Raw genomic sequence first — 24,164 nt, forward strand, 5'->3', positions numbered from 1 at the left:
GTGCACATTGCCTATTAAAATATTGAGGGTAAACAATGGTGACTGTCCAGCAAACACAGTCTTTCCGCACCGGTGCACTTAGTCATAATTCATAATTGTTTGAACGAACGTTACAGTATTAACACAATAACACGCAAAATATAGCTACTTTGAAAAAGTAATACAATCTTAAAAAGCGTATGTATATAAATTGGAAATTTGGAAATATATAATTACGTTCATCTATTAGTGGGAAAAAAAAATGTTCATGTTTGATTGTAATTTTTAAGTAAATAGACAGGTGAACTATTGCATATTAAAATTTAAAATTCAAAAAATACTTTTTTTGTGTTCGGAATCTATTAAATCATAGTATCATACTAATATAACGATGGATGAGGAACAAACATATAGGTATAGCTGGTTATGGATTATTATAATTTAAAACCATATCGATATTTCTCACTTTAAATAATATTACTATTATCTACATATAATACATAACATATTTTAAAATAAATACCACCAATATTATATATACAGTGAAACCTCTATTAATGGACACCTCTCAATAGTGGACTTTTTCTAATTATGGAAACTATTAAAGTCCCCGGCAAAAATGTATGCACATAACAGAAGTTATACTTAATCTCTTAATAGTGGACGTGTACACTAAAACCTTTTACCAAAATTACAAATTACCTCTTATAAATGGACACAAATACACAATATATGTACACATCGAAAATGTGTAAGTAATAAAAATACTATATTTATCTTTTATACATTTCGGTCATATTTTATATTATCTTAAAGGTTTTCCTATTCGAAATATGACAAATGGTTCGGTTATATGTTCGGTCATCAGTTGTGTGCTACACATTGTATGAATGCATACCTCCGTTAAAAATTTTATAAACATTTTTATACCCACTTTTTATTACATACATATTATATATAAACAATAAATTAATGTTTTAATACATACCAATTTCAATATGTATATACTTTATGTGTGTGTGTGTGTAACCAATTCTCTATAGTCTATATCGTCTCCCTATAGTGGACATTTAGTAATTTCTCGCAGATGTCACTATTTAGTTGTTTTCTAAATAGTAGACAATAACTCCCTATAGTGAACTTTCCCATGGCTGTCCACTATGTAGAGGTATAACTGTATATATATTACTATTACAACACACACAATAAAACTTAATACAAGATCCCGCATAAGTTGATTTTATAGTTTTACATAAAACATTAAAAATTTATAGACATAATTTTTTTTAAATTTAAAAGTATACGTATATCAAATAATTATATGATATTTAAACGAAGAATAATAATTTTTAGCAATGGAAAAATTATCTGGTAGAAAAATATAGTATATGCAAACATTTAACAAATGAAATTATTGTTAAAGAATTTCTAAAATAATCATTCTTAATGTTAAAAAACTTAGAAAGTTCTGACTTTAAAATAACTAATATTTAATAAAAGTATTTTTTTTTTTTTTTTACTTAACTAACATATACAATTTTAATAACATGTATTAGCATACATTTAAATTATTTATTTAGTAATATTTTATTTTTTTTAAATTTTTTTATTGATCTTATTTAAGCCCGGCAACTAAGGCCATCAGCTATGCATAGGAAAATATTTTATTATTTATTTTTATACGAGTATTGCAATTAAAATTAGGTAATATTATTAAAACTTACCAAATTTTTAAAGTGGTACAATCGATGTCAAATTTTTCCTGTTTACCTTTATAATTATTATTTTAAAAACATTTATAAGTCTGCATGATTATTTTACAAATTATTGCATAGGTATATGAAAAAGTGAAAACTATTCTTAAAATATAGGAAGTTACATACCACACATGCACATTTATTGTCTTTGTATATCCAATACAAACGATAATTAAAAATACTCTCGTCAGTGATGCCAAAGAAATTTTTTTAGACGAAAAATAGGAACCAGTTAATGAAATAAAAAATATACAGTACAATAGCAGAGCTTGGTTTAATAAGTATAATTTCAGGAATGAGGAAAGTACAATCAAAGTTCCTTTTTTAATACTAAATAAAACATCCAAAACTCTACTGTTTGAGGGATATGGTATATAATTATTTACAAGTAACCGTGGTATGATAATGATAACATCTAGAAATTCCATACTTTACCAGGTTATCAGAATAGTTGACAAAATTCTAATATTGTAATTATTTTTTAAAGAGGGTTATGTAAAAAAAAAATTTCCCTCCACCTCCGTTAATCAATTGTTTTAGAGAACGTCAACGTAAAATTTGTTTTCTCTCTAAAACCCATGCACAATATAAATAAAACGAACTCATACAAAATAGCTATTAATGATTTTTAAGGAATCTTATAGTAAAATCATATATTACAAAAATTATAGATGATAATTTTATTTTTTTGTGGGTTTGACATAATATCAGTTTCATCTTCTATTATTATTTTGTTTTATATTCAACTATAAAATTTTTTTTAAGAAATTTAAATGATTATTAAATTGTCAAAAATCAATATATTATTATATCTTTAAAAATATAATTTTTGTAATGTATTATTTTAGTCTTAGAATATTGAAGAAGAAAAAATAATGATTTTGTACCTTTTAATAACAATAATTATTAAACATGCTCTTAAAAACAATGTTGAGCCATTTAGAAAGATATTCTCATAACTAAACTTCTCTTGCATTTTTCCAAATAATAAAAGCTTATATGTTTTAAACTTAGAAAACTCATTTTATCACAAACTCATTTAAATTATTAAGCTTAAGAGAAAAAAATAAAATCCATTTGAAAATCAAAATTAATTTTTAACTTTCACTTTCTACTTCAGTGGGTTACAGGTCATGTTAATATGTTAGAACAAGGGTCAATACAACATTCAAACAACTTCCATTCACTCTCTCCAAATTTTAATGTAGTTAAAATGCAAATCTGGGCAACAACTAGTTAAAAAGTTAAAATTTATTGTTTTTATAGCTTTTAATTTAACTAGTTAAAAAAAAAAAATCTAACTTAATTATATTGTTAAAATTAAGTTATTTGTAAAATGTAATTTACAATTTTTTTAATTTATTAACTGTATATTTTTTGCATTCATTAATGGTAATTTTTTTTATCACGTTTTAAAATTGTATAATATTGTAATTGTAAATACTATAGTTCAAATACAGCAATGCAAATATTATTGTTGAAGTCACCTTGACCATTTAGACAAATCCCATCAGTTAATTAATATAGTAGTAATAAAATTGAACATTATTATAATTTACCAAAACCAGTCATTTTTCTTTTGATGAGATAAAAATGTATGTGAGTACATTTGAAAATATTAAAAAAAAAAGTAACTTAAATTTTAACAGAATAAAATTAATTTTCTGAAAATTTGTAACTCATTTACTAATATTAATTTAGCTTAATATTATTCTATTTTTTTAGAATAACTTATTTTAAACTAATTAAACAAAAATAGATATCTTGCCTAGCTTGGATAAAATATTGCATCAATAGCATACCAATAATATCAGTGTATTTTAAAATTAAATGAAATAAACAAAACAAATTTCATGTATTTATATAATATTTTATAAAATCCTTAAAACAAATCTTTAAGTATTTTTAACATAAAATTCTACTTAATTTTATATTTTGTATTCTTACCAATTAATCAACTATTTTTAATAGAATTTTACCACTGCTTTTGTCAGTTGAAAAATGTTCTAATGCTTCATTTACTTGATCAAGTTTTAATGTTTCTGATATATTTGGAGTAATCACGCCCATTTTACACATGGTTAATACATCTTTGATAGATTGCCTGGCAAATAAATCATTTTAATGGTTAAATTAACATTTTTAGTCATACATGCTATAAATTTATATAATTAAGTATACATTTTACCTATATATATGTATCTATGTATTTATACATTATATATATAGATGTAATTAGTATTTATAAAGTATAAGATTAAAACTAAGAAATATTTTAGTGTTGGTTTATAATAATTATTTGATATATTTGTATATAATGTTAAAGCATTTCAGTTGAGAGGATGTCATACCCAGGTGTGTTGTCACGTGTGTTTTACAAAAATACAACATACCAAATTTTTATTCAGTCAAACCAATTTTCTATTGTTAGCTTTAAAAGTAGAGTGTATTGACCTCAAGTAAAACTTTTAGATAAAAACGTTACATGTGTTCTTTTATTGTTTTTTTTTTATTATTATATTTTAATTTTTAAGAAAATTATAAAAATTCTTATATCTTAATATTTTACATACTCACTAAACTAAAAAAAATAATAAAATATTGTAAAAAAGCAATGTATAAACACAGATAATATTCTTTCCTTTAGGTTTGTTAATAGATCAATTCACTCTAATATTTTGTTAATTTTAAGGAATAGTGACGTATAACTCAGTTATTATATATTATTGTTAAAATATCTGTTATTATTTAAATTTTTTAATTAAATTATACTATTAAGGATTTCAGTCCATTTGTTTTTTGATCCCCCACAACACAGTTCTAAATATAAATGTACAGTCTATTTAACTAATATAGTATCAATTTTTGTTTAAAAATATTTATTTAAAATATTAAATAACATTATCTACCTGTATATCCTCACTGAATGTGTACGATAATTATTCAATGATACACCGATTAAACTAAATGAAGGCCGGCGTAAAAGTTCATTAATATTTAACTGTGGTAGTTGTAATGATGCAAACCCTGCTACTATTACTTTACCTTCATGGCCGACACTAAATAAAAACCAGGTAATTACTATTTAATTGATATATATATTTCATTAAAAATTTATTAATACAATGATTACTGTACCAATCTAATGCTGATGGAAAAATTTCACCACCAACAGCATCGAATACCACATCCACTCCTTTGCCGTCAGTTTCTTTTAATACTCTTTTACACAAAGACTCGGGGCTTTTAATTTCAAATGAAATAAAAGCTCCTTTATCTCTCACAATAGATGTATTTTTCTCCAAACGACAAGCTCCAATAACCTTAAATTATTACATAGGGTAATTTGTTTTGTTATTTTACAAATTAATAAATTATTATACCTTAGCTTTACACATATTTGCAGCTATATCGACTGCAGCTAAACCTAAACCACCAGCAGCTGCTGTTACTAAAATAGTATTATCTTTTTTTAGGTTTGCGCGGCGAGCCAATCCTATTAATGCTGTAGCATAACTGTCTCCAATTGACACAGCAGTTTCATAAGATAATTCTGATGGTATACCAAAAACATCCTAAACATTAGAGAAATTACAACTTTATACTTATAATGAATAATAATTACATACTTTTTCATCAACAATACATTCTTCAGCAAATCCACCCATGATTTCTTTGTTTAAAACCAACACTCGATCACCTACTGATATATCTTCTTCTTCATCATCAACATTTGTAGCTTTGGATTCAATTACTTCCCCAACAATTTCAAAACCAGGAACATATGGCAATAGTGGTTTGATTTCAGATAACCCAGAGCAAATTAAAGCATCAGACATGTTCACAGCACAATACTTTACAGCAATGCGGAGCTAGAAATATAATTAATTATTTAATGAGAAAATCTAAAAATTTAAAAACTTTGTTATAATATTTACTTGGCCTTCTTTGAGTTTATCTGCAATTTTAAAATCTTCAAGAACCAATGGTTCTTTAACAGTTTTTAGAACAGCCGCTTTTGTGAATTTTGAACGAACATTTCGCATTTTGTTATTCACATAAATGTTATGAATAATACGAGTAATATATTTCATTGTATAATTCAATGTAATTGGCAACTGATTTATTATATCAATCAAATAACGGAAGTTCTTTAGTTTTATTATTAAAATGCAATGTACATAGTTAATACAGACAATATTACAATAAATAAATAATAAATATTTACATTTATACAATTTATACAATTATTATCAATTATTACTCCTTATCAATGGTAATTTATCACGAAGCCGGGGGCCCATATCACGATTCATAATCTTTAAATATACATCCTAAAAAAAAAATAAAAATTTAAGTAACCATAGATAAGTAATATGAAAATAATAACAACTATTGTGCAATAATAATTCTGTAAATTCTAATTTGTATTATTTAATAAAAATATTTTTACTTCTTAAATTTTGAAATGGGCTTAAGTTTGTTAAGTATTGTTTCGAAATCAAATTTTCGAATATTTAAACCAAAATTACTTGGTAATTATATTAGAACAAATAAGGAATTGGGATGTCCAAGATATATGAGTAATTATTTGCGTAAAATACCAATTGCTACTTCTAAAAAGGTACCTAAATCATTTATTTTACATAATTAAATTTAAATATTTTAAATGCAGCTATTGTAATATTTCTAGTAAATTTCTTTGAATAGTAATTATAACTTATTACTTATTAATATATTCATTGCATTAAATTTAGTATAATATAGCACTACAAAAGGAATTATCTGCTATAAATAAACTTATATTAAGATATACACATTCTCAAAAGAATGGAAATGGTGGTAAAAACACTGATGATCCAAGAAATGCAATGATGATTAAAATCATGATGGCGATATTTACTGTATATATAACAGTATATGTTATAAGTATGTTATTACCTAATGCATCAAATCCTGAAGTAAGTATAAATAATCTACTTAATGGATGCAATATAAACATTTTTATTATATAATGGTTATAGGATATGCGCTATGTATCTTGGAATGAGTTTGTGCATTTAATGTTGGCTAAAGGTGAAGTTGAAGAAATAATTGCTCGTCCTGATTTAGATATTGTTACAGTAAGATTACACGAAGGTGCTATTATTAAAGGACGAAAAGTAAGTATAAATACATAACTAATTTTATTTCTCTATCAAAAATGTGTTTATTTTTAGTTTTTATACTTTGTAGTTAAATTTTATTTTAAATAAGAAATAATTTAAATATTTTTATAGATTGATCAAAGAACTTATCATATGAATATAGCAGATTTAGAAAGATTTGAACAAAAATTAAGAGAAGCAGAAACAAAATTGGGTATTAAACCTGGTCATGGAGTACCTGTAGTGTATGATCGTTCTCTTAATGCACCAGAATTGATATTATTTTTATTTTTCACTGGTCTTCTTGCTTTGGCATATTTTGGCCGTTCAAAAGGGGGATCAAAGTCTCCAATCAGCTTAGATATGTTTGTAAGTATTAAAATCAGTAGCTTATATATTGTGGTGATGTTTGATGGGGGAATATGAAACTTTCCTCTGACCATGCTTTATTATTAAAAATATTATTTCACTAGATTAGGATTTAATAAAATATTATTAATCATTATAAATTATTTTTTGTTAATATAAATTGTGCATAAAATCTCACAACAAGTAATATGATAGAAATGTGGAATAATTATTATACAATAATATATTATATACAATTTTTAAAGTAGTACTATGAACACGATTTCTTTGTACAATACACACTCATATAAAATGATAACAAATATGTATAGGCTGTATATTAGGATAATCTGATATTTTACACTAAAATTACATTTGAACTTATCAAATATTTGTTCTACACCCTATTTACAATATCCTTCTTAAAAAATTCTGTTTAAACCTATTATAATAAATACATTATATATTTAATATTAGAATTTTAACTGTAATTAATATTTGCTATTTAAATTATTTTAGTCTCAAATAAAACGAGCAAAATATACATTAATTGACCCATTAATTGGCCAAGGCAAAGGAGTTCGCTTTAAAGATGTTGCTGGTCTAAAAGAAGCAAAACAAGAAGTCATGGAATTTGTTGATTATTTAAAGAGGCCAGAACATTATAAAAATTTAGGTGCAAAAGTTCCCAAAGGTGCATTACTTTTAGGGCCACCTGGTTGTGGTAAAACAATGTTGGCTAAAGCTGTTGCTACAGAATCAAATGTACCTTTTTTATCTATGAATGGTTCTGAGTTTATTGAAATGATTGGTGGTCTTGGAGCTGCCAGAGTACGGTAAGTTAAATTTAAATTAATTATATTTTAGTTTGTTTTGATTATTTACAAAGAATTATAAATTTTGATTAAAAATTATAGAGATTTATTTAAAGAAGGAAGAAAAAGATCTCCATGTATAATTTATATTGATGAAATTGATGCTATTGGTCGTAAAAGATCTTCAAGCGGTCCAGAAGGTGGTGGTGATGAAGGAGAACAAACATTAAATCAATTATTGGTTGAAATGGATGGTATTGGATCCAAAGAAGGAGTTTTAATGTTAGCTTCGACAAATAGAGCAGATATATTAGATAAGGTTTACAATATTTTTGTTATAAATGTGATGAATTATTATTTCCATGTTTATAAATTCATAAATAATGCAAAAATGTAAAATGTATGGATATTTTAGGCTCTTTTGAGACCAGGACGTTTTGATCGACATATTCTTATTGATCTTCCTACATTAGAAGAACGTAAAGAAATTTTTGAACAACACTTAAAAATAAAACTTGATAAAGAACCAAAACATTATTCACAAAAAATGGCTCATTTAACTCCTGGATTTAGCGGTAAATTAACTGAAAATGCCTATTTTATTCAAGTATATTTTATATATTATTTATAAAAATGAATTAGGAGCTGATATAGCTAATGTTTGTAATGAAGCAGCATTACATGCTGCTAGAAATAGTCAAAAAGTTGTATTAGAAGCTGATTTAGACTATGCAGTTGAACGAGTGGTTGGAGGTACAGAAAAACGATCTCATGCAATTTCTCCAGATGAAAAAAAAATTGTTGCCTACCATGAAGCTGGCCATGCATTAATTGGTTGGTTATTGCCTACTACAGATGCTCTCCTTAAAGTTACAATTGTGCCTAGAACTAATGCAGCTTTGGGATTTGCCCAGTATACACCCACAGAGCGTTATTTACTTACTAAGCAAGCTGTAAGTTTTAATTATACAATTAAATAGATCATGAAATAAATTATAGAGGCATAAAGTACCAATCAAAACTATGATTTATGATTTGGTTTATTGTTTTATCATAATATGTATAATTTATTTTTATTTTGATTTAGTTATTTGAAAAAATGTGTTTGGGACTTGGTGGTAGAGTAGCTGAATCAATAGTATTTAATAGCATAACAACTGGAGCTCAAAACGATTTGGACAAAGTTACAAAAATCGCAAATTCTCTAGTATTATTTAAACATTTTATTAGTTTCATTGATGTGAAAATTAATTATTGAATTTGCACATTTAAGGTACGTCAGTATGGTATGAATGATAAAGTTGGATTGTTGTCATTTCCTGAAGATACAAAAAATAGCATAAGGCCATATAGTAATAAACTTGCAGCACTCATGGAAACTGAAGTTTCCCGATTAGTTTCTGATGCTTATTTTAACACAGAAAAACTACTAAAAAAAAATTATAACAAACTAGAATTGGTATTGCTTTCATTCATGCATTTTTAATATTACATAAATAATATATTAATATATGTTTTATAAATTATGATATTGTATATAATTATTATTATTCAATAATTGGCCAAATGAAACTGTAAATTTTATAGTTATCACAATTTTAATATTAAAAAGGATATTCTAAAAAGTTTTTACCAGTGGCTTACTTAGGAAAGAGACTTAAAAAGCGTTATCTCCTTCCCATTGGCCATATATTATGATTAAAATCTTATGTTATAAAAAACATGTTTCTTTTATAGTAAAAGCTAACATGAAAATGGTTTAGAACATTGTATGTATTGTCAATAGTAAAGGTTATGATGACTTTATAAAAATTTTGATGTAAATTGTTTAGCCTCTCATTGAAAAATCCAAGGTAAGCCACTGGTTTCTATACTAGTAGATCTATTTTCTTATGTATATTCATATTAAATGTATTGTTTATTACAAACTTACTATATTTTATTCATTCTTAAAAAAGATTACAAATTTTAAGTATTCTCCATTTTATAAAATAAAAAAGGACATCAAACATAAGGTTGATCAAATTTTTAATATTGAATTTTATTTTTAAAAATTATGTTCAAAAAATAAATCATTTAAATGTTATTTCTATCAAAATCATAAACTTTAAATTTTTAAGTGTTATATTTTTAGTATAATATTATTCATTAATTAAATTTTTTCAACATTATTTTTTTTTTATTTTTTAGATTGCTGAAGAATTATTGCGGAAGGAATCATTAAATTACGAAGAAATGGTAAAATTAATAGGTCTACCACCAAATGGTGAAAAACGTACTGTAAAGGTGTACGAGTTTAACACACCCGTGGATACAAAAAATACCGATTCTTCAAAAAATTAATAATTGTTTACTATTAACTGTGTTTTGTTAACTGATATTAGTTTAAATGTAACTATGTAAAATAATAATAACTAATTTAAATGACCATGACTTTAATTTTGAAATATTCATCTTTGCGCAGTTGTACAGTAAGGTTGTGTTTTATGTACCTTTTCTATCCATTATTTTGTTCATCATAAATATTTAATGCCTATTACACAACAATACCATTTATATCTACTAGTTCAGTAACTTATATCTTATATAATAATGTCTGTTTCAAATATTAATAATTGTACTGAATGTGATATAATGTTTACTGAACTTGGTGCTCTAGTTAAATGTGACGGTTGTAATAAGTGTTCGGGACTTCGACTAGTGAGCTCAAATGATTAGCACTCAAAAATCGAAACTTGAAATATTTACTTATCTACTGATCCGACTAACTAAGGTCATAGTTCGGGAAGTATAATATTTAATTATTGTATACATTTTTTAAAATTTAAAACAAAAAACCTCGTAAAAAACCAAAATGGCAGAACTCTTGATTATATTATGACAAACGACAATGTTGAAATTATTTCTTTAAATCACTCTTCAAAGTCCCTTGTTCCTAAAATTGATTATCATCACCCACCTTTAAACAATTTTCTAAAGTTTATGAATTCAAAATTTAAGCCTAGGTACCTCTGAATGTCCTATTATAAACAACTTTAAAAGATGTGATTTTAATAAAATCTTTAATTTTCTCTCTAATATTTATTTTGATTCTAATCTAAACAATAACATCTTTTTTTTTGAAGAGGTTGTAAAAAAATGTTTTGAAATTATTCATCATACTTTTAGTTTATTTGTCCCTAAAAACATAGATGTGTTGTGTTTGAATTCAATGTGGTATCATTGTAGGTATACAAAAACAATTCTGAGCAGAAATAGTTTGTCAACTTATAACAAATATTTATGAAAAAAATCACTAAAAAATATTAAATCCATTTTGGGAGCCTCTAAAATGTCAGAAAATAGTTTGTCTAAACAGTATATTTGCTAGAAAAATTTAATTTGAAAATTATTTTATATGAAATGCGTTTTTGTTTAAAAAACCTAACCTTGTACCTAATTTACAAAAAACGCTTTTTTGGTTAAAAAAAAATGTATTGTTTTTTTTCTCTAGTTAAACTTTTAATAATTACATGTCTAATAACAATTCTATGATTCAAAATATATAGAAGTACATTAAAGTACTTATTTATTTTAAATCCAGAGAAGAGCAATGAATGAATTGATTTTACAATGGTGTGTGTTTTTTTTTTTGCTTGTCTGTTATCAATTTATCATCTTTTGGAGCAGTAAAAATACTTCGATTTTCAACTTTAGGAATGGTTTCTGAAAAATTGGATCTATTGTTAAGAATGGAGAAGCCAAATGTAAAAAATTTCATGTACTTTTCAAAACAACCGAAAAAAGTAAAAAAAAAAAAAATGAAAAAATGATCATTTATACATAATCGCATTATTTAAATTTATACACAAGCGGTATTTAACAAAATTGATAATGTTATTTTGATATAGGTAACTCAAAACAATACTAATTGTAGATATTTACAATTTTTAATTATTATTTATAGTAGTATATTTTTGTAGGTAGTCAGAAATATATAAACATTTACCTTTTTATTTATTTATTATAAAAATCTTCATTCGTTTTTTCATCTATGAAAAAAAGTTTACCACTAATCATATTATTTTTTTGAGTGTGTGAAGCTTACATTTTTACAACATTGATAGCATTTTCTGTACATAATAACATTTTCAAAATATTTTCATTTTTCGGTAGGTATGAATAGGTACCTATATTTTATTATTATAATTAAATATCAGTAAAAAAAAATTACTAAATATATAAAAAGTTTACAATCATGAATAGGGACGGGATTTATATGCAAATGTATCTATGTATTGGCAGTGGCATATTTAGGGTAGGGTAGGGGTGGTGTTGCGGATTTCCTTCTCACCAAAAAAAAGTGTGTATAATACAGGGACGATCTGTGAAAAAAGTCTTGGGGGGGGGGGGGGTATATTCTTCAAAATTGCTGACTAAAATTATTTTAACTTTTTTTTTTTGCTCTTCGGTTTTTCTATACCTACTTTTTTTATCTGATGAGAATTGTCCCCGTATTGGATCAATGATCAGTATTATTAAAATAACACTAATTATATTTTGCAATTTTGCATATTTCAACGATTTTACTTGTTAAATGCGTATTGTAGTTTTTTAGTGTATATTATTATGTACAGTACATAAATTTATTCTTCGTCATATATTCACGTTCACAGCCTCATAATATTGATAAAATTACGATCGGTCGTTATTAGTACTAATTACTAAAGCCGAGATGATATACACATATGCAATATACCTATAATATATTAATAAAGATCAATTTTTATTTTTTATTAATATGGGCTAACATTTTATAGATAACCTTTTTATACCTAATTTAATAATAAATTATTATAAATATTTATTTTTTTACATAATTTTAAATAAAATTCTTTTGATTCAATTTTTAGTGCAAATTTTGTAGCATATTAAAGCATTTCAAGAAGCTTTTGAGGATGTTTTGTGCATATAACTCCGGTCCCTAATCATGAAGTATGGTTAGTTAAACTTAAGGCAGACAAAAAGCTTCTGCTCAAAGTCATTTTTTGTCACTCGATATTTATATTACGTCAGCAAAGCGGTACCCTCTAATCAATTTTTTTTAAATTAATTTTTTGTTAATTGATTAAAATTTTCAAAAATTGTATAATTTTTGAAGTTGAATTGTATGTGTTATGAAACAAATTTTCGTTAATTTAGATTTTAAATTTATTATACAGTTTTCTAAGAATTTCCTTGATTAAGTCCTAAATAAACAATACAATATAGAAAACCACTGATAAAAGGTCGTTTTTTCCATGGTTTTTATATGAACCTCAAATACCAGTTTTCCGGTATAGTACGGTTGTGGTTTTTAGTATTTCCTGTCGTATGTTCTGTACTTATATTTCTAATTTCAATAACTTCATTAACATTTTGTTTTTGTATAACACAAACACTACGAACTCGTTTGCTATATATTGTGTTATTTGTTCTGTGTACATAGTGTTACGTTCTCGATAAACAGATTTTTTTAAATATTTTAGTTTGATAGTATATTGCGACTTAATAAATTTATTATCTCTGTGCATTTTTATGCAATCCGAAATGTGTTGTTTCCCGACTAGTTTTTAAACCATGTGTCTTTATCGGATTAGAAGAAAATGTAGTCAATGTAGGTACTTACTCTTGTAGTCCATCATCTCATCATAAGTTGAAAACTACCAAAAAAAAAAAAAAAACGGCGAAGAATTCAATATTTCGATATTCAATGTCTTCCAAAAGGACTTGTGTACTGTTGGCTGTGGGCTTTCTGTTTATATTTGGTCCCTGTGTAAATGGTATAATCATTTTTTTTAATCGTCATCGATCTTGCCACTTAATAGATGATATAAATAGTAATTAATTTATTAATTATGATTATTTGTTGTTATAGGGTTATCATGTTATTGTGACATATGCTCTGATTCAAACTATACTTGTGTTACCGATGGATATTGTTTCACAAGTATATCTAAAGATACAAGTGTTATTCGCCATTCATCTCGGTAAAGTTGATTTTTAATTATCTTTTCTTAGTTAATATTATATGTTTGTTATAAAATATTTATTATTATTCTATATGAGAATTAGTACATTTAATTATTAATTAGTACAATAGATAAAGATAATATAATCATTAAAAATGTTATTATTCTTCAGTATCAATTTTTCTTATATTAGCTTTTCAAATCATTTATAACATGTATATTTACTATAACTACTCATATTTTATAATAAATAAGTGCAAAAATTAAATATAATTTTTAGTAGGTATATTATTAATAATATATTATTGGTCAAACCTTAAAAATATTGTTCATGATTTTAAGCAAAACTTAATCCTTAGCCCAATTGTAATAGTACATTAAGTCATGAAGTTAAGGATATTAAATTTCTTATATTCTATTATATTAGTAAATACTAATTAGTTTTGATTAAAATAGTTAATTCTTCCACTGACAGTATAATTTATTAATTTTATTGTAATGATGATACATTTTCAAGAATTTTAAGAGGTTTTGTGGTAGGGTGTATAGGGTGTATGTGGAAAAAATAGAAGGCATGTATGAAAGAGCAATAACATGAGTTTTTATAAGGAAATGGAAGAATTTACTCTAAGAAAAGATGTTCAGTGTGTACCAGAATCTAGTGATAAGTCCTTATCTATCGTCCTTAGTATTGGAAAAAATTATGGAAGATATTTATTATTAATTGTCATGGTGCTTATTGTCTACAGATGATTTTGTGTTAATGGGAAATAACCCAGAAAAAGTAAGCAAAAAATTAAAAAAATCATTGAAAGGATAGAAAGAAAGATACTAATTATAAATAAGAATAAAGCAGACAAGTATGTATGATTTTAGAGAAATTAACTAAGAAATCGACGAAATAAAACATACGATGAAGATGAGGATTGATATAGCTTGTAAGATGATTAGTACATAATTCATCTCAATATAATTAGGACTAGTAGATATAATAAAATATTGATTAAGAGGAAAGTGTTAAAGAAAGGATTATCTATAGATGGATAAAATTAAGAAAAATATGAGATAATTAGTATGGCAAAGGGATGCTGTTGTGATTAAAATGTAGATTGTATACAACAGTAGAAGGCTAGTCATTTTGTATGGATCAAAATGTTGGGTAGAGGTGGTCAATAATGTAGAATAGAATTGGAAGTAAGAAATTAATTAATTTGGGGTAGGTACCAATCGTTGAAAAAATAAGAGAAAATAGGTTGAGATGGTTCAATTATATTATGAGGATAGGCAACTTGGAGACAAAGAGAGTAAATGTGACAATGAATGTAGAAGAAAAGAAAGCTAAAGGAAGTCTAAAGAAGAGATAGGTAAAAATAGAGCCCTATAGAGATGTAGGGAAAAGGTGGACAACCTCGTATAATTGTATGTGAAAGATGAAAAAAGAAGATTATAATAATATGTGAATAAAATTTATCCTGATTTGTAATTTTACATTTTATTTCTACCAATGTATTTTAGGCTAATATATTTATTTTTTTGGTCATTTTATCTATTATCTATATTTTTCATATAGAATAAATTATGTTAATATCTATTGTTCAATTTGTTGCTATTGTTACCTTTATTGTTGTTTACTACATTGAATTAAGTTGATTATTTTGTTAATTTTATATCATGTTTCTATCATGTTTTATTTATCACACATTATTAGAAGATATATCTTTTAAAGAAAGTACTGAAATCCAATGATGTTGAAAAGATTTTAGCATAATATTTAATCATAACAGTTCATTTTTAAAATGCAATAATTTATCATTGCTTTAGAAATTTATAAAAATAATACTCCAAACCTTGGGCCATCATGAGCTTGATGAGACAATAGTCCAATAAACGGTCACTTTATCTTGTGCTGCATTTTTTATCTGCATGCTTTTCTATTTCATTAAAAATAATTATTATGTATAAATATTCCATTGTATTATTTAATAAATAAGCATTTCCTTAACTGTGATCTGCATATATACCAGATGGGGTCTGTGAAGGTAAAGTGAAAATATTATATTCAAAAATAAATATGTATACCAATGTAATATTTGTGTCATACTAGAAAATATTCTGTTAAATATAAGTACACCATAGAGTTGAAGACAAAGAATATCCAAAAATATTAGAAGTAGCAATAAGACCATTAATGTAATTTTTAAACAATGTATTTTAGTGAAAAAATGTTTTCTATTCATGTGTATACTAATAATAAATATAAAATCAATTACAAGTAGAATTAGATTTATGAATCCAACTATCTAATATATATATATCCTAATATACCCAATTTAATATCAAAGAAATAACTCCAATCATCAGCCATCACATCAAATATTTTTTTTTACTCATTATCAGGGCTCATGAGTTCATGCATTTGCATATAAATATTGCTAATTCTTATTTCGAGGTACTCTGGTTAAGTATGTGAAGTTTTATTTTGCATTTTTAGAGATTTTTTCCTATTCAGCATATTTATAAGTTTTTGTGCTGTATAAAATTTATGGGAATTATTGCAACTGTAAAATTAGGAAAAATAAAACCCAATAGACATTATTTTATTTGGTTAATCAGTGTTAAACAACTAGTGAAAAACATATGTTTTATGAAATAGTTTTATCTTAAACTTTAAAAATGGTTTATTTTAAACTATTTCAGCCTTTCTCTTTTTAATTTGCTTAGTTTTAGAGTTTTAGCTTATATCAATATATATTTCGAAATCTTTCAATGCTTATTGTGCCAGTTTTTAGTGCATAAGTACATGTTTATTTATGCATCTTTAGGGCATGACTTACAAGCCTTGCTAATTATATAAATTATTTGTTAATCCATTAATTTTAAATCATACAAATACATAAATTTAGTTAAGAAAATTAAGCAATAAAATTATTAATATCATTATTTAATAATGTTTTTATTTTTATCAAGAGGTTTTTAACATTTTTACAATTCTTAAGGTCCTGCAAAAGATAAGTTTGGAAAACGCTGTAATAAATAATAATGAAATAAATAAAAATCACTAACTTGTAACTGAATTATATTTTAAATATTTTTGAACATGAAGTTTGTTTATATAACTTAGATTAATTTTATCAATCATTTTTTATTATAAATTAGTGTAAGTATTGATTTCATAGTAAAAATGCCATAAGTTATCAAACAACATTTTTGAAAAAAAAACATGTTTTTATTTAACCTTTTTTTTAAAAAAAAAATCATTATATCATGTTTATTTTAATTATGATACATTTGTCCTTTATAAATTTTCCTGAAAAATCCGATGAAATGATAATAATTATAGTTAAATCGATTAAAAATATCTCACATTTTATTATGTTGATCATAAGCAAGAATGCTATCAATAAAAATTTTTGATAAAATATTATATTTAAAAGCATTTTATTATTCTTATTATTGATAGTTATTTGGAAGTCAGTTTAAAAAACAAATTTATAAATTCTTTCAAAAAATATTGATCATATTGGAGGCAAAGCCAATCCAGACTATTGAAATAAAAATGCCATAAATTATGTTTTGTACTAAACGAAATGTCATGTCTTCAAGAATACTTAGATTGTTTTTGCTTAGCCTATTGATTTTACTGCATTTTAGCTGTTTAAATTTTATCTATGTTTTTTTTTGCCATATTTTAGATTGACAGTGTATGTGCTTACACAAATTAAATTTTATTATTATTATTAATTTTTGTATTTTGAATTTTAAATCCAAGAGACTATTATATTAAAGTTTAATTCCCTAGATAAGATTTTGATACCATTCCTATATCGATATCAAAAACAAAAAAATAGCCATCACTAAATATATTATAGTATTATTATTTGTGTCAATTATACTGAAATTTTAGATTCTGACCTCTATTAACTGTTTAAAAGTTTGCCTAGTATCAATAATAATAGATAGAAAATTAAAAACACTTTTTTTATGACGGGTAATTTTTCAAATAGCTCATTCATTTTTTCCTTATGATTTAACACTATTGTTACATTTAAAAACATTCTAATGAGCGAATTTAATTTGAATAACTGATAGCGTTTATTTTAACTTTAAAGAAAACCTAAAACCTTATTTATATGTTTTAAATCTATCCGTCTAATAAATTTATTTCTATATTATTCTGTATATATATATAAATTTTTACATTCAATTTAAATAGTTCTTAAAGCATTATTTGATTTTTATGTATATACAACTCAAGTATATATAAAAAACATGAGAGTATAATAAATAAATAATCTCTTTATTTATTAGTTATTATAATAACCTGTACGCTTTGATCACAATTTTAAGTTCCATTAAATATCTCTCGTGGATAATCTTGTATTGATTCGGGATTTTTGAGGATTGAAAGGAGGGAGTAATCAAATACATATTTTTAGACAAATTTTAAATTTAATACTATTCAGATATATCATACAAGTAATAATATACTAATGGATTTAGTTAAAAAATAAAAATAAAATTATCTTTTTTATCAAATTAAATACCTTAATAACTACATTATTTGATTAACTTATTGTTACAAAAATTATTGAAGAATACAATAAAATTTCACTATAGAAATAGTTCTAAACATAATAATATATTACTTAAGTCAATTAAACACAAATTATTGCCTACTCAAAATATTTGTCGGGTTGACCTACAATATTATTATATTATTATAACACTTATTTTCTTATATATTGTAGTTATTAACTAAAATTTTAACTTATTCTAATTTGGTCAATTTTGCAATCAATAAAAAACTGATAAAAAATTGTTTTAAAAAAATACTCTACCTGAATCTGAATCTATTGAAAAAAATGACGTAATTTAAAATAAAGTATGTTGTATTACATATTTACCAAAAGGGTTAAAAATTTGAAATTTGTTTGAAAATGTGTATTTTGGTACTTTCTTTCAATCCCTACAAACCTCATTTCAATATAAGATAATTTAGATAAAATATTTAGAAAGACCTGAAATCATGATCACACCGTACATGATATATTTAAAATTAGGTATATTTTAAATAATTTGTATTGGGAATTGGCTTTAAGTTGTTTGCACAAGTACCAGTTTTTCCCACCAGAAAAGCCAAATATTTGTTTTCGAAGAAGGTTTCTGGATGAAATTTCAGTGTCATGTTGCCAAGATCGAGATTATTGCAATCGTTGGCTATACCCAAAACTTGTTGAAGTTAAACCTACAGGTCTATATATAATTTATGTGTGCCCTTTGTAACTGTTGTTGAGCTTATTTGGTTTTCTCGACTAATATTAATAATATTTAAGGGTAGAAATTTATTTTTAAATCAAATTTAACATTATGTTTTTTTTATGTTTGTTTGATCAGTTTTATTATTGTTATTCTAAAATAATTTTTGTCAATTAAACAGTAAACTAATAATAACTATGGGCTAACATTTAGGCATTGTGTGTTAATTAACGTGTTTGAACTTTGATAACTGTGCTCGTTTTAGGTGTTTGGAGAATAACATAGTGATCCCACGAGAAAAACCTTTGATATGTCATTACCCTAAAAAACATAATGATTCATTTGTAACCGAATGTTGTAAAGACTATGACTTTTGTAACAGAGATCTTAAGCCGACACTACATATTAAGCTTCCAGGTAGAATTTGTTATTTTATTCTCTAAAATAATATATTTTTCTAATTGTTGCATGAATTTTAATTAATATATTTATATAGTGTATTTTTCAAAATTAATTTTATGCTTAAAAAACCCAACTGGTAAGAATAAGTTTGTCGATTGTTTTTTTTTTATTTATATATTTTAAAGAAAATAAATTATTAATATTATATATACAATACACTTAACTATATAATGCTTATTTACAATTAATATTCCTTGGCTTAAGATTTTATCTGTTGTACATTATTTTATTGTATTATATTCGTATTATTCATACATTAATGTGGTGTAAATACAGATGATTCGTTGAATGACCCTAAGAAGGAGAGATTGGGTACATGGGAACTAGCAATTATAATAGCTGGTCCAATAGGTGTCGTATGCCTTGTAGTCATGCTCATTATGAATTTTTGGGCTGGATCGACAAAACGTCACAATATTAGATATCTACGAACTCCTCGAATTATTGCTGCTGATCAACAGCCTATTTTAACTGCAGCTGTTTCTTTAAGAGACATGATAGAAATGACTACTAGTGGATCAGGATCAGGTATATTCTCAAAATAATAATTTCATGTATTTTAAATTGCTTAATTTATATCCAATTTTATAGGATTACCACTTTTGGTTCAAAGAAGTATTGCTCGCCAAATCCAACTTGGTGTACCTATTGGTAAAGGTCGTTTTGGTGAAGTATGGCAAGGAAAATGGCGAGGAGAACAAGTAGCTGTAAAAATATTTTCATCTAGAGAGGAACGATCATGGTTTAGGGAAGCTGAGATTTACCAAACAGTTATGCTGAGACATGATAATATTTTAGGATTTATTGCTGCTGATAATAAAGGTAAACATTGATCATCTTAATCATACAATTTGTTTGTATTGTAACCAATAACAATTTTAGATAATGGCACTTGGACTCAATTATGGTTAATAACTGATTATCATGAAAATGGATCATTATTTGATTTTTTGAATCGAAGTACTGTGGATACAAATGGAATGATTCGTATAGCTCTATCTATAGCAACTGGTCTTGCTCATTTACATATGGAAATTGTTGGAACTCAAGGTAATAATACATTAATAATTAAATGTTTACATTTCACATTTTGGTTATGAATTTTAGGTAAGCCAGCTATTGCACATCGAGATCTCAAATCGAAAAACATTTTAGTCAAATCCAATGGAACTTGTGCTATTGGTGATTTAGGACTTGCTGTACGTTATGATACTTCTATGGATACAGTTGATATACCATTAAACCACAGAGTAGGCACTAAACGATACATGGCCCCAGAGGTAATATTTAAAATAATTGACTTGCATAATTTATAATTGAATATTATAATGCAATATTATATTTTAAAAAGGTTTTGGAAGAAACAATCAATATGAATCATTTTGATTCATTTAAAAGGGGTGATATTTATGCTTTGGGTTTAATTCTATGGGAAGTAACACGGAGATGTTATGTTGATAATATACATGAAGAATATCAATTACCATATTATGATAGTGTACCGTCTGATCCCACTATTGATGAAATGCGTAAAGTTGTTTGTTTAGAAATGAAACGACCACCTATTCCACAGAGATGGAATGCATACCCGGTAATACAAACAAGTTATTATAAAATTTTCTTTGTTAAAATGTGATGTCTGATGTTTTATTATTATTTTTTTAGTGTTTACAAACAATGAGTAAATTAATGCAAGAATGTTGGTACCATACTGCGTCCGCTCGTCTTACAGCATTACGTATTAAAAAAACTCTAGCCACTTTGGGTGCCATGCAAAGTCATAATATTAATATTAATATTTAAGGACTTAATGACCTCATAAAAAGTAAACTTCTAGCTGCCAATAGATTATCTACAAGCATAATGTTTATAATTTCTGGATATGTAATTTAAGTTTCATAGTTTTTGAAGTCTCCTAAAACACTGTATGTGCCATTTTATTCTTCGAAAATGTCATGGTAAAGGAACTATTTTATATTTATTAACTAATACGTACTTATTAACCGTGTGTTTTTGTAATCATCATACTTGGTTACCATAACAAAACTTTTGAGTGTTGAAAATTGTTTTATTTTATTAATAATTTATTTAAACTCAAAATAATTTTAAATAACTAAAAAAAATTTATTGGAATTGTTGCGAATTTGAAATTTCTATAAAAAAAAATAAAATATATTCTGGACAATAGATATTTTATATTTGCACGTAAACAACTATATAAAATTAATATTTTTTGCATGGTTGTTAACCATATTTTTATATTATTCCCATATTTCTTTTTTTAAATAAAAATTTTCAAGAATTTTTGGAAAAAAAACCTATGTTCACCATTAGGATCTCATTAATGTAGCTTTCCATAATACATAACTATTAATTAACACTTTGATTCCCTCCTTTTTTAGTCTAAGAATCTTGTTTCTTTGTGTAAAACACTAAAATATTATATGTATAAATAAAAAATGGTTTATTGTCATACATTTACTTCCAATTTAATCTTATTTAAAAATAATTTTATAAATTATAACTATTTTATACATTGAAAATCAGTTTGAATAAACAAACAAAATAATTTTGTATTGATTGTGAAGTATAATATGCACTAAATTTATTTTTAATTATAACCTTGTAATACGACTGTAAACTAAATATTTATTTGTGCTCCAGTTTTAATTAATTAAATTCAACTCGAGTCTGAACACAACTCTAGTTTATATAATTATATAATATGTCATAATTATTTGCTCATAATTAGAGTTTATGTTAAATGTTGAAATGTTTTATATTTTCATTTTTTGTGTTTACCTACATACAGTTTATAATAACATTCAAGATAATTTTATATATATTATTAAGTTAAATTTACATATAAATTGTGTACATAAGTATACCGAGTGTCTCAATTTCTTACAATTAAAGATTTTAATTATTTTTAAAATTTTGTCAGTAAAATATTGAATTAAATTTCCATGTGACAACTGATTTTATACATTTTTGTAACAACACAATAATATAATATCTGAATATTTTTGAGACGCGATGTATATAGTATGTATATTTACCTATTTAATGTTAAGTTGGGCTTAATGTTGTTAGATATGAGATCATGTGTACAATACTTACATACTTAAGGGCAGAAATAATATTATTAGTGCTCAAATTAAAAAGAAAAAACAGAGTAGCCTAGATGATAAATAACAGTACAATTTACTATTAAATATTTTATACTACTTATTGTACATAGTTTATATGTTATGTATATAATGATACTTTTAAAAAGGCTATTCTTGGAGGCATTATATTTGAAATGAATTTTAACTGTTTTATTTATAAACTCAAAAGAAGCTTTTTTTTTTTTTACAGAGTATTTTTCAATTAATAATATGAAATTATTTATTATTTTGTATTAAGTAGTTTTTTTTTCACAATAATAATTTTTATTCAATCAACTTATTTCTTTGTGTCTGTCATATTCAAGATTTTATAATCCTTATAATTTGTAAATTTAAATTTGTTGTATACTTTTTAAAGTCAAGTCAGCATTACAATACTGTATATTTGAAATATTTTTTAATTATTTTAAATTGTATAATTATAGAAACCAATAAACAATATGTTATTATGTACAGATGCATGATGATAGTTTACAAAACGGAATTTATTTATTATTACGTTTTTATTTTCTTTGATGTGTGTAAATATGATATTGCTTAATTTTTTTCTCACTAAGCTATTTTATTTTATTTTTAGTTTTTGTAAATTAATATATCTATTATAATAAGTATTTGTTATAACTGTACTCCCACTATAATAACCATACTGCTCTCTACCAATCCATATATATATTTTTTATTTTTTTTTAGCCTGAAAGCTTATAAAAGTTAAAATGTTTTGTTTTAATTTATACATTTTTTCATTAAATGATATATATGTATACTATGATTTAAATATATTTATATAATGTATTATAAGTTTTAAAAGAAATCATTTTCATCTATACTTTATTTTATGAATTCTGATATATTGGAATATACTATATTTAATATGTTCTAAATTCTTTTTTTAAGAATAAGAGTGGAAATTTTTGGTGTCTTTAGAAACCTAACTTTCATTTAAGGTTTTCAGAAAAAATGAAGTACCTACAGGCTATAATTTAATATTAAATAGACATATAATAGGTCTACTTTTTAGTACCATAACTATTACAACCATCTTAAAACAAAACAAAAAAAAAACATCTATTAGATATGAGACCTGAAGAACATTGATTTAAGTTAAAAAATATCACAGAAACAGAAAGTAGAAAATTTAAAAAAGACCATATTTCAAAAACATGTTATAATATTATAGCTATGTTTGATACAACTGGTCAAAAACCAATCAACTAAATCAAGACTTTTAATATTAAGACAA

General features: G+C 24.5%; 3 protein-coding genes across 3 annotated transcripts; 2 read left to right on the top strand and 1 right to left on the bottom strand.

Moving 5' to 3' along the window:
* Positions 1-3,654: 3,654 nt before the first annotated feature.
* LOC112593708 (quinone oxidoreductase-like protein 2 homolog) lies at positions 3,655-5,871 on the bottom strand. The gene is made up of 6 exons (XM_025338225.1): positions 5,675-5,871; positions 5,366-5,608; positions 5,120-5,311; positions 4,875-5,059; positions 4,646-4,795; positions 3,655-3,840 (listed from the first exon to the last, which is right to left on the bottom strand). Exons 1-6 carry the CDS (start codon positions 5,828-5,830, stop codon positions 3,687-3,689), a joined length of 1,080 nt encoding a protein of 359 aa, XP_025194010.1. The 5' UTR covers positions 5,831-5,871; the 3' UTR covers positions 3,655-3,686.
* Positions 5,872-6,204: 333 nt separating this feature from the next.
* LOC112593760 (paraplegin) lies at positions 6,205-10,485 on the top strand. The gene is made up of 11 exons (XM_025338298.1): positions 6,205-6,360; positions 6,494-6,697; positions 6,761-6,898; positions 7,016-7,252; positions 7,751-8,067; positions 8,149-8,365; positions 8,462-8,621; positions 8,689-8,999; positions 9,134-9,253; positions 9,320-9,505; positions 10,237-10,485. The coding sequence occupies exons 1-11, from the start codon at positions 6,205-6,207 to the stop codon at positions 10,387-10,389; spliced, it is 2,199 nt and encodes a 732-aa protein (XP_025194083.1). The 3' UTR covers positions 10,390-10,485.
* A 3,100-nt stretch (positions 10,486-13,585) lies between these two features.
* LOC112593539 (TGF-beta receptor type-1) lies at positions 13,586-21,835 on the top strand. Its single transcript, XM_025337973.1, has 9 exons — positions 13,586-13,847; positions 13,943-14,054; positions 19,558-19,709; positions 20,031-20,282; positions 20,346-20,576; positions 20,637-20,804; positions 20,862-21,034; positions 21,106-21,345; positions 21,420-21,835. Exons 1-9 carry the CDS (start codon positions 13,778-13,780, stop codon positions 21,555-21,557), a joined length of 1,536 nt encoding a protein of 511 aa, XP_025193758.1. The 5' UTR covers positions 13,586-13,777; the 3' UTR covers positions 21,558-21,835.
* The last annotated feature ends 2,329 nt before the right edge of the window (positions 21,836-24,164 follow it).

The sequence above is a fragment of the Melanaphis sacchari genome, unplaced genomic scaffold (genome assembly GCF_002803265.2).
Source record: "Melanaphis sacchari strain LSU unplaced genomic scaffold, SCAv2.0 Contig20_pilon_pilon, whole genome shotgun sequence".
Taxonomy (NCBI): domain Eukaryota; kingdom Metazoa; phylum Arthropoda; class Insecta; order Hemiptera; family Aphididae; genus Melanaphis; species Melanaphis sacchari.

Bases quoted from the DNA above. Each gene is read 5' to 3' on its own strand.
- LOC112593708 (XM_025338225.1), bottom strand. From the start codon at position 5,830: ATGAAATATATTACTCGTATTATTCATAACATTTATGTGAATAACAAA. The intron at 4,796-4,874 runs GTACAGTAATCA...GTTTTTATTTAG, and splicing joins TTTCCATCAGCATTAGATTG to TGTCGGCCATGAAGGTAAAG. The intron at 3,841-4,645 runs GTAGATAATGTT...TTTATTTGCCAG, and splicing joins CATTCAGTGAGGATATACAG to GCAATCTATCAAAGATGTAT.
- LOC112593760 (XM_025338298.1), top strand. From the start codon at position 6,205: ATGGGCTTAAGTTTGTTAAGTATTGTTTCGAAATCAAATTTTCGAATA. The intron at 8,068-8,148 runs GTAAGTTAAATT...TAAAAATTATAG, and splicing joins CTTGGAGCTGCCAGAGTACG to AGATTTATTTAAAGAAGGAA. The intron at 9,000-9,133 runs GTAAGTTTTAAT...ATTTTGATTTAG, and splicing joins ATTTACTTACTAAGCAAGCT to TTATTTGAAAAAATGTGTTT.
- LOC112593539 (XM_025337973.1), top strand. From the start codon at position 13,778: ATGTCTTCCAAAAGGACTTGTGTACTGTTGGCTGTGGGCTTTCTGTTT. The intron at 14,055-19,557 runs GTAAAGTTGATT...TGCTCGTTTTAG, and splicing joins GTTATTCGCCATTCATCTCG to GTGTTTGGAGAATAACATAG. The intron at 19,710-20,030 runs GTAGAATTTGTT...GTGTAAATACAG, and splicing joins ACTACATATTAAGCTTCCAG to ATGATTCGTTGAATGACCCT.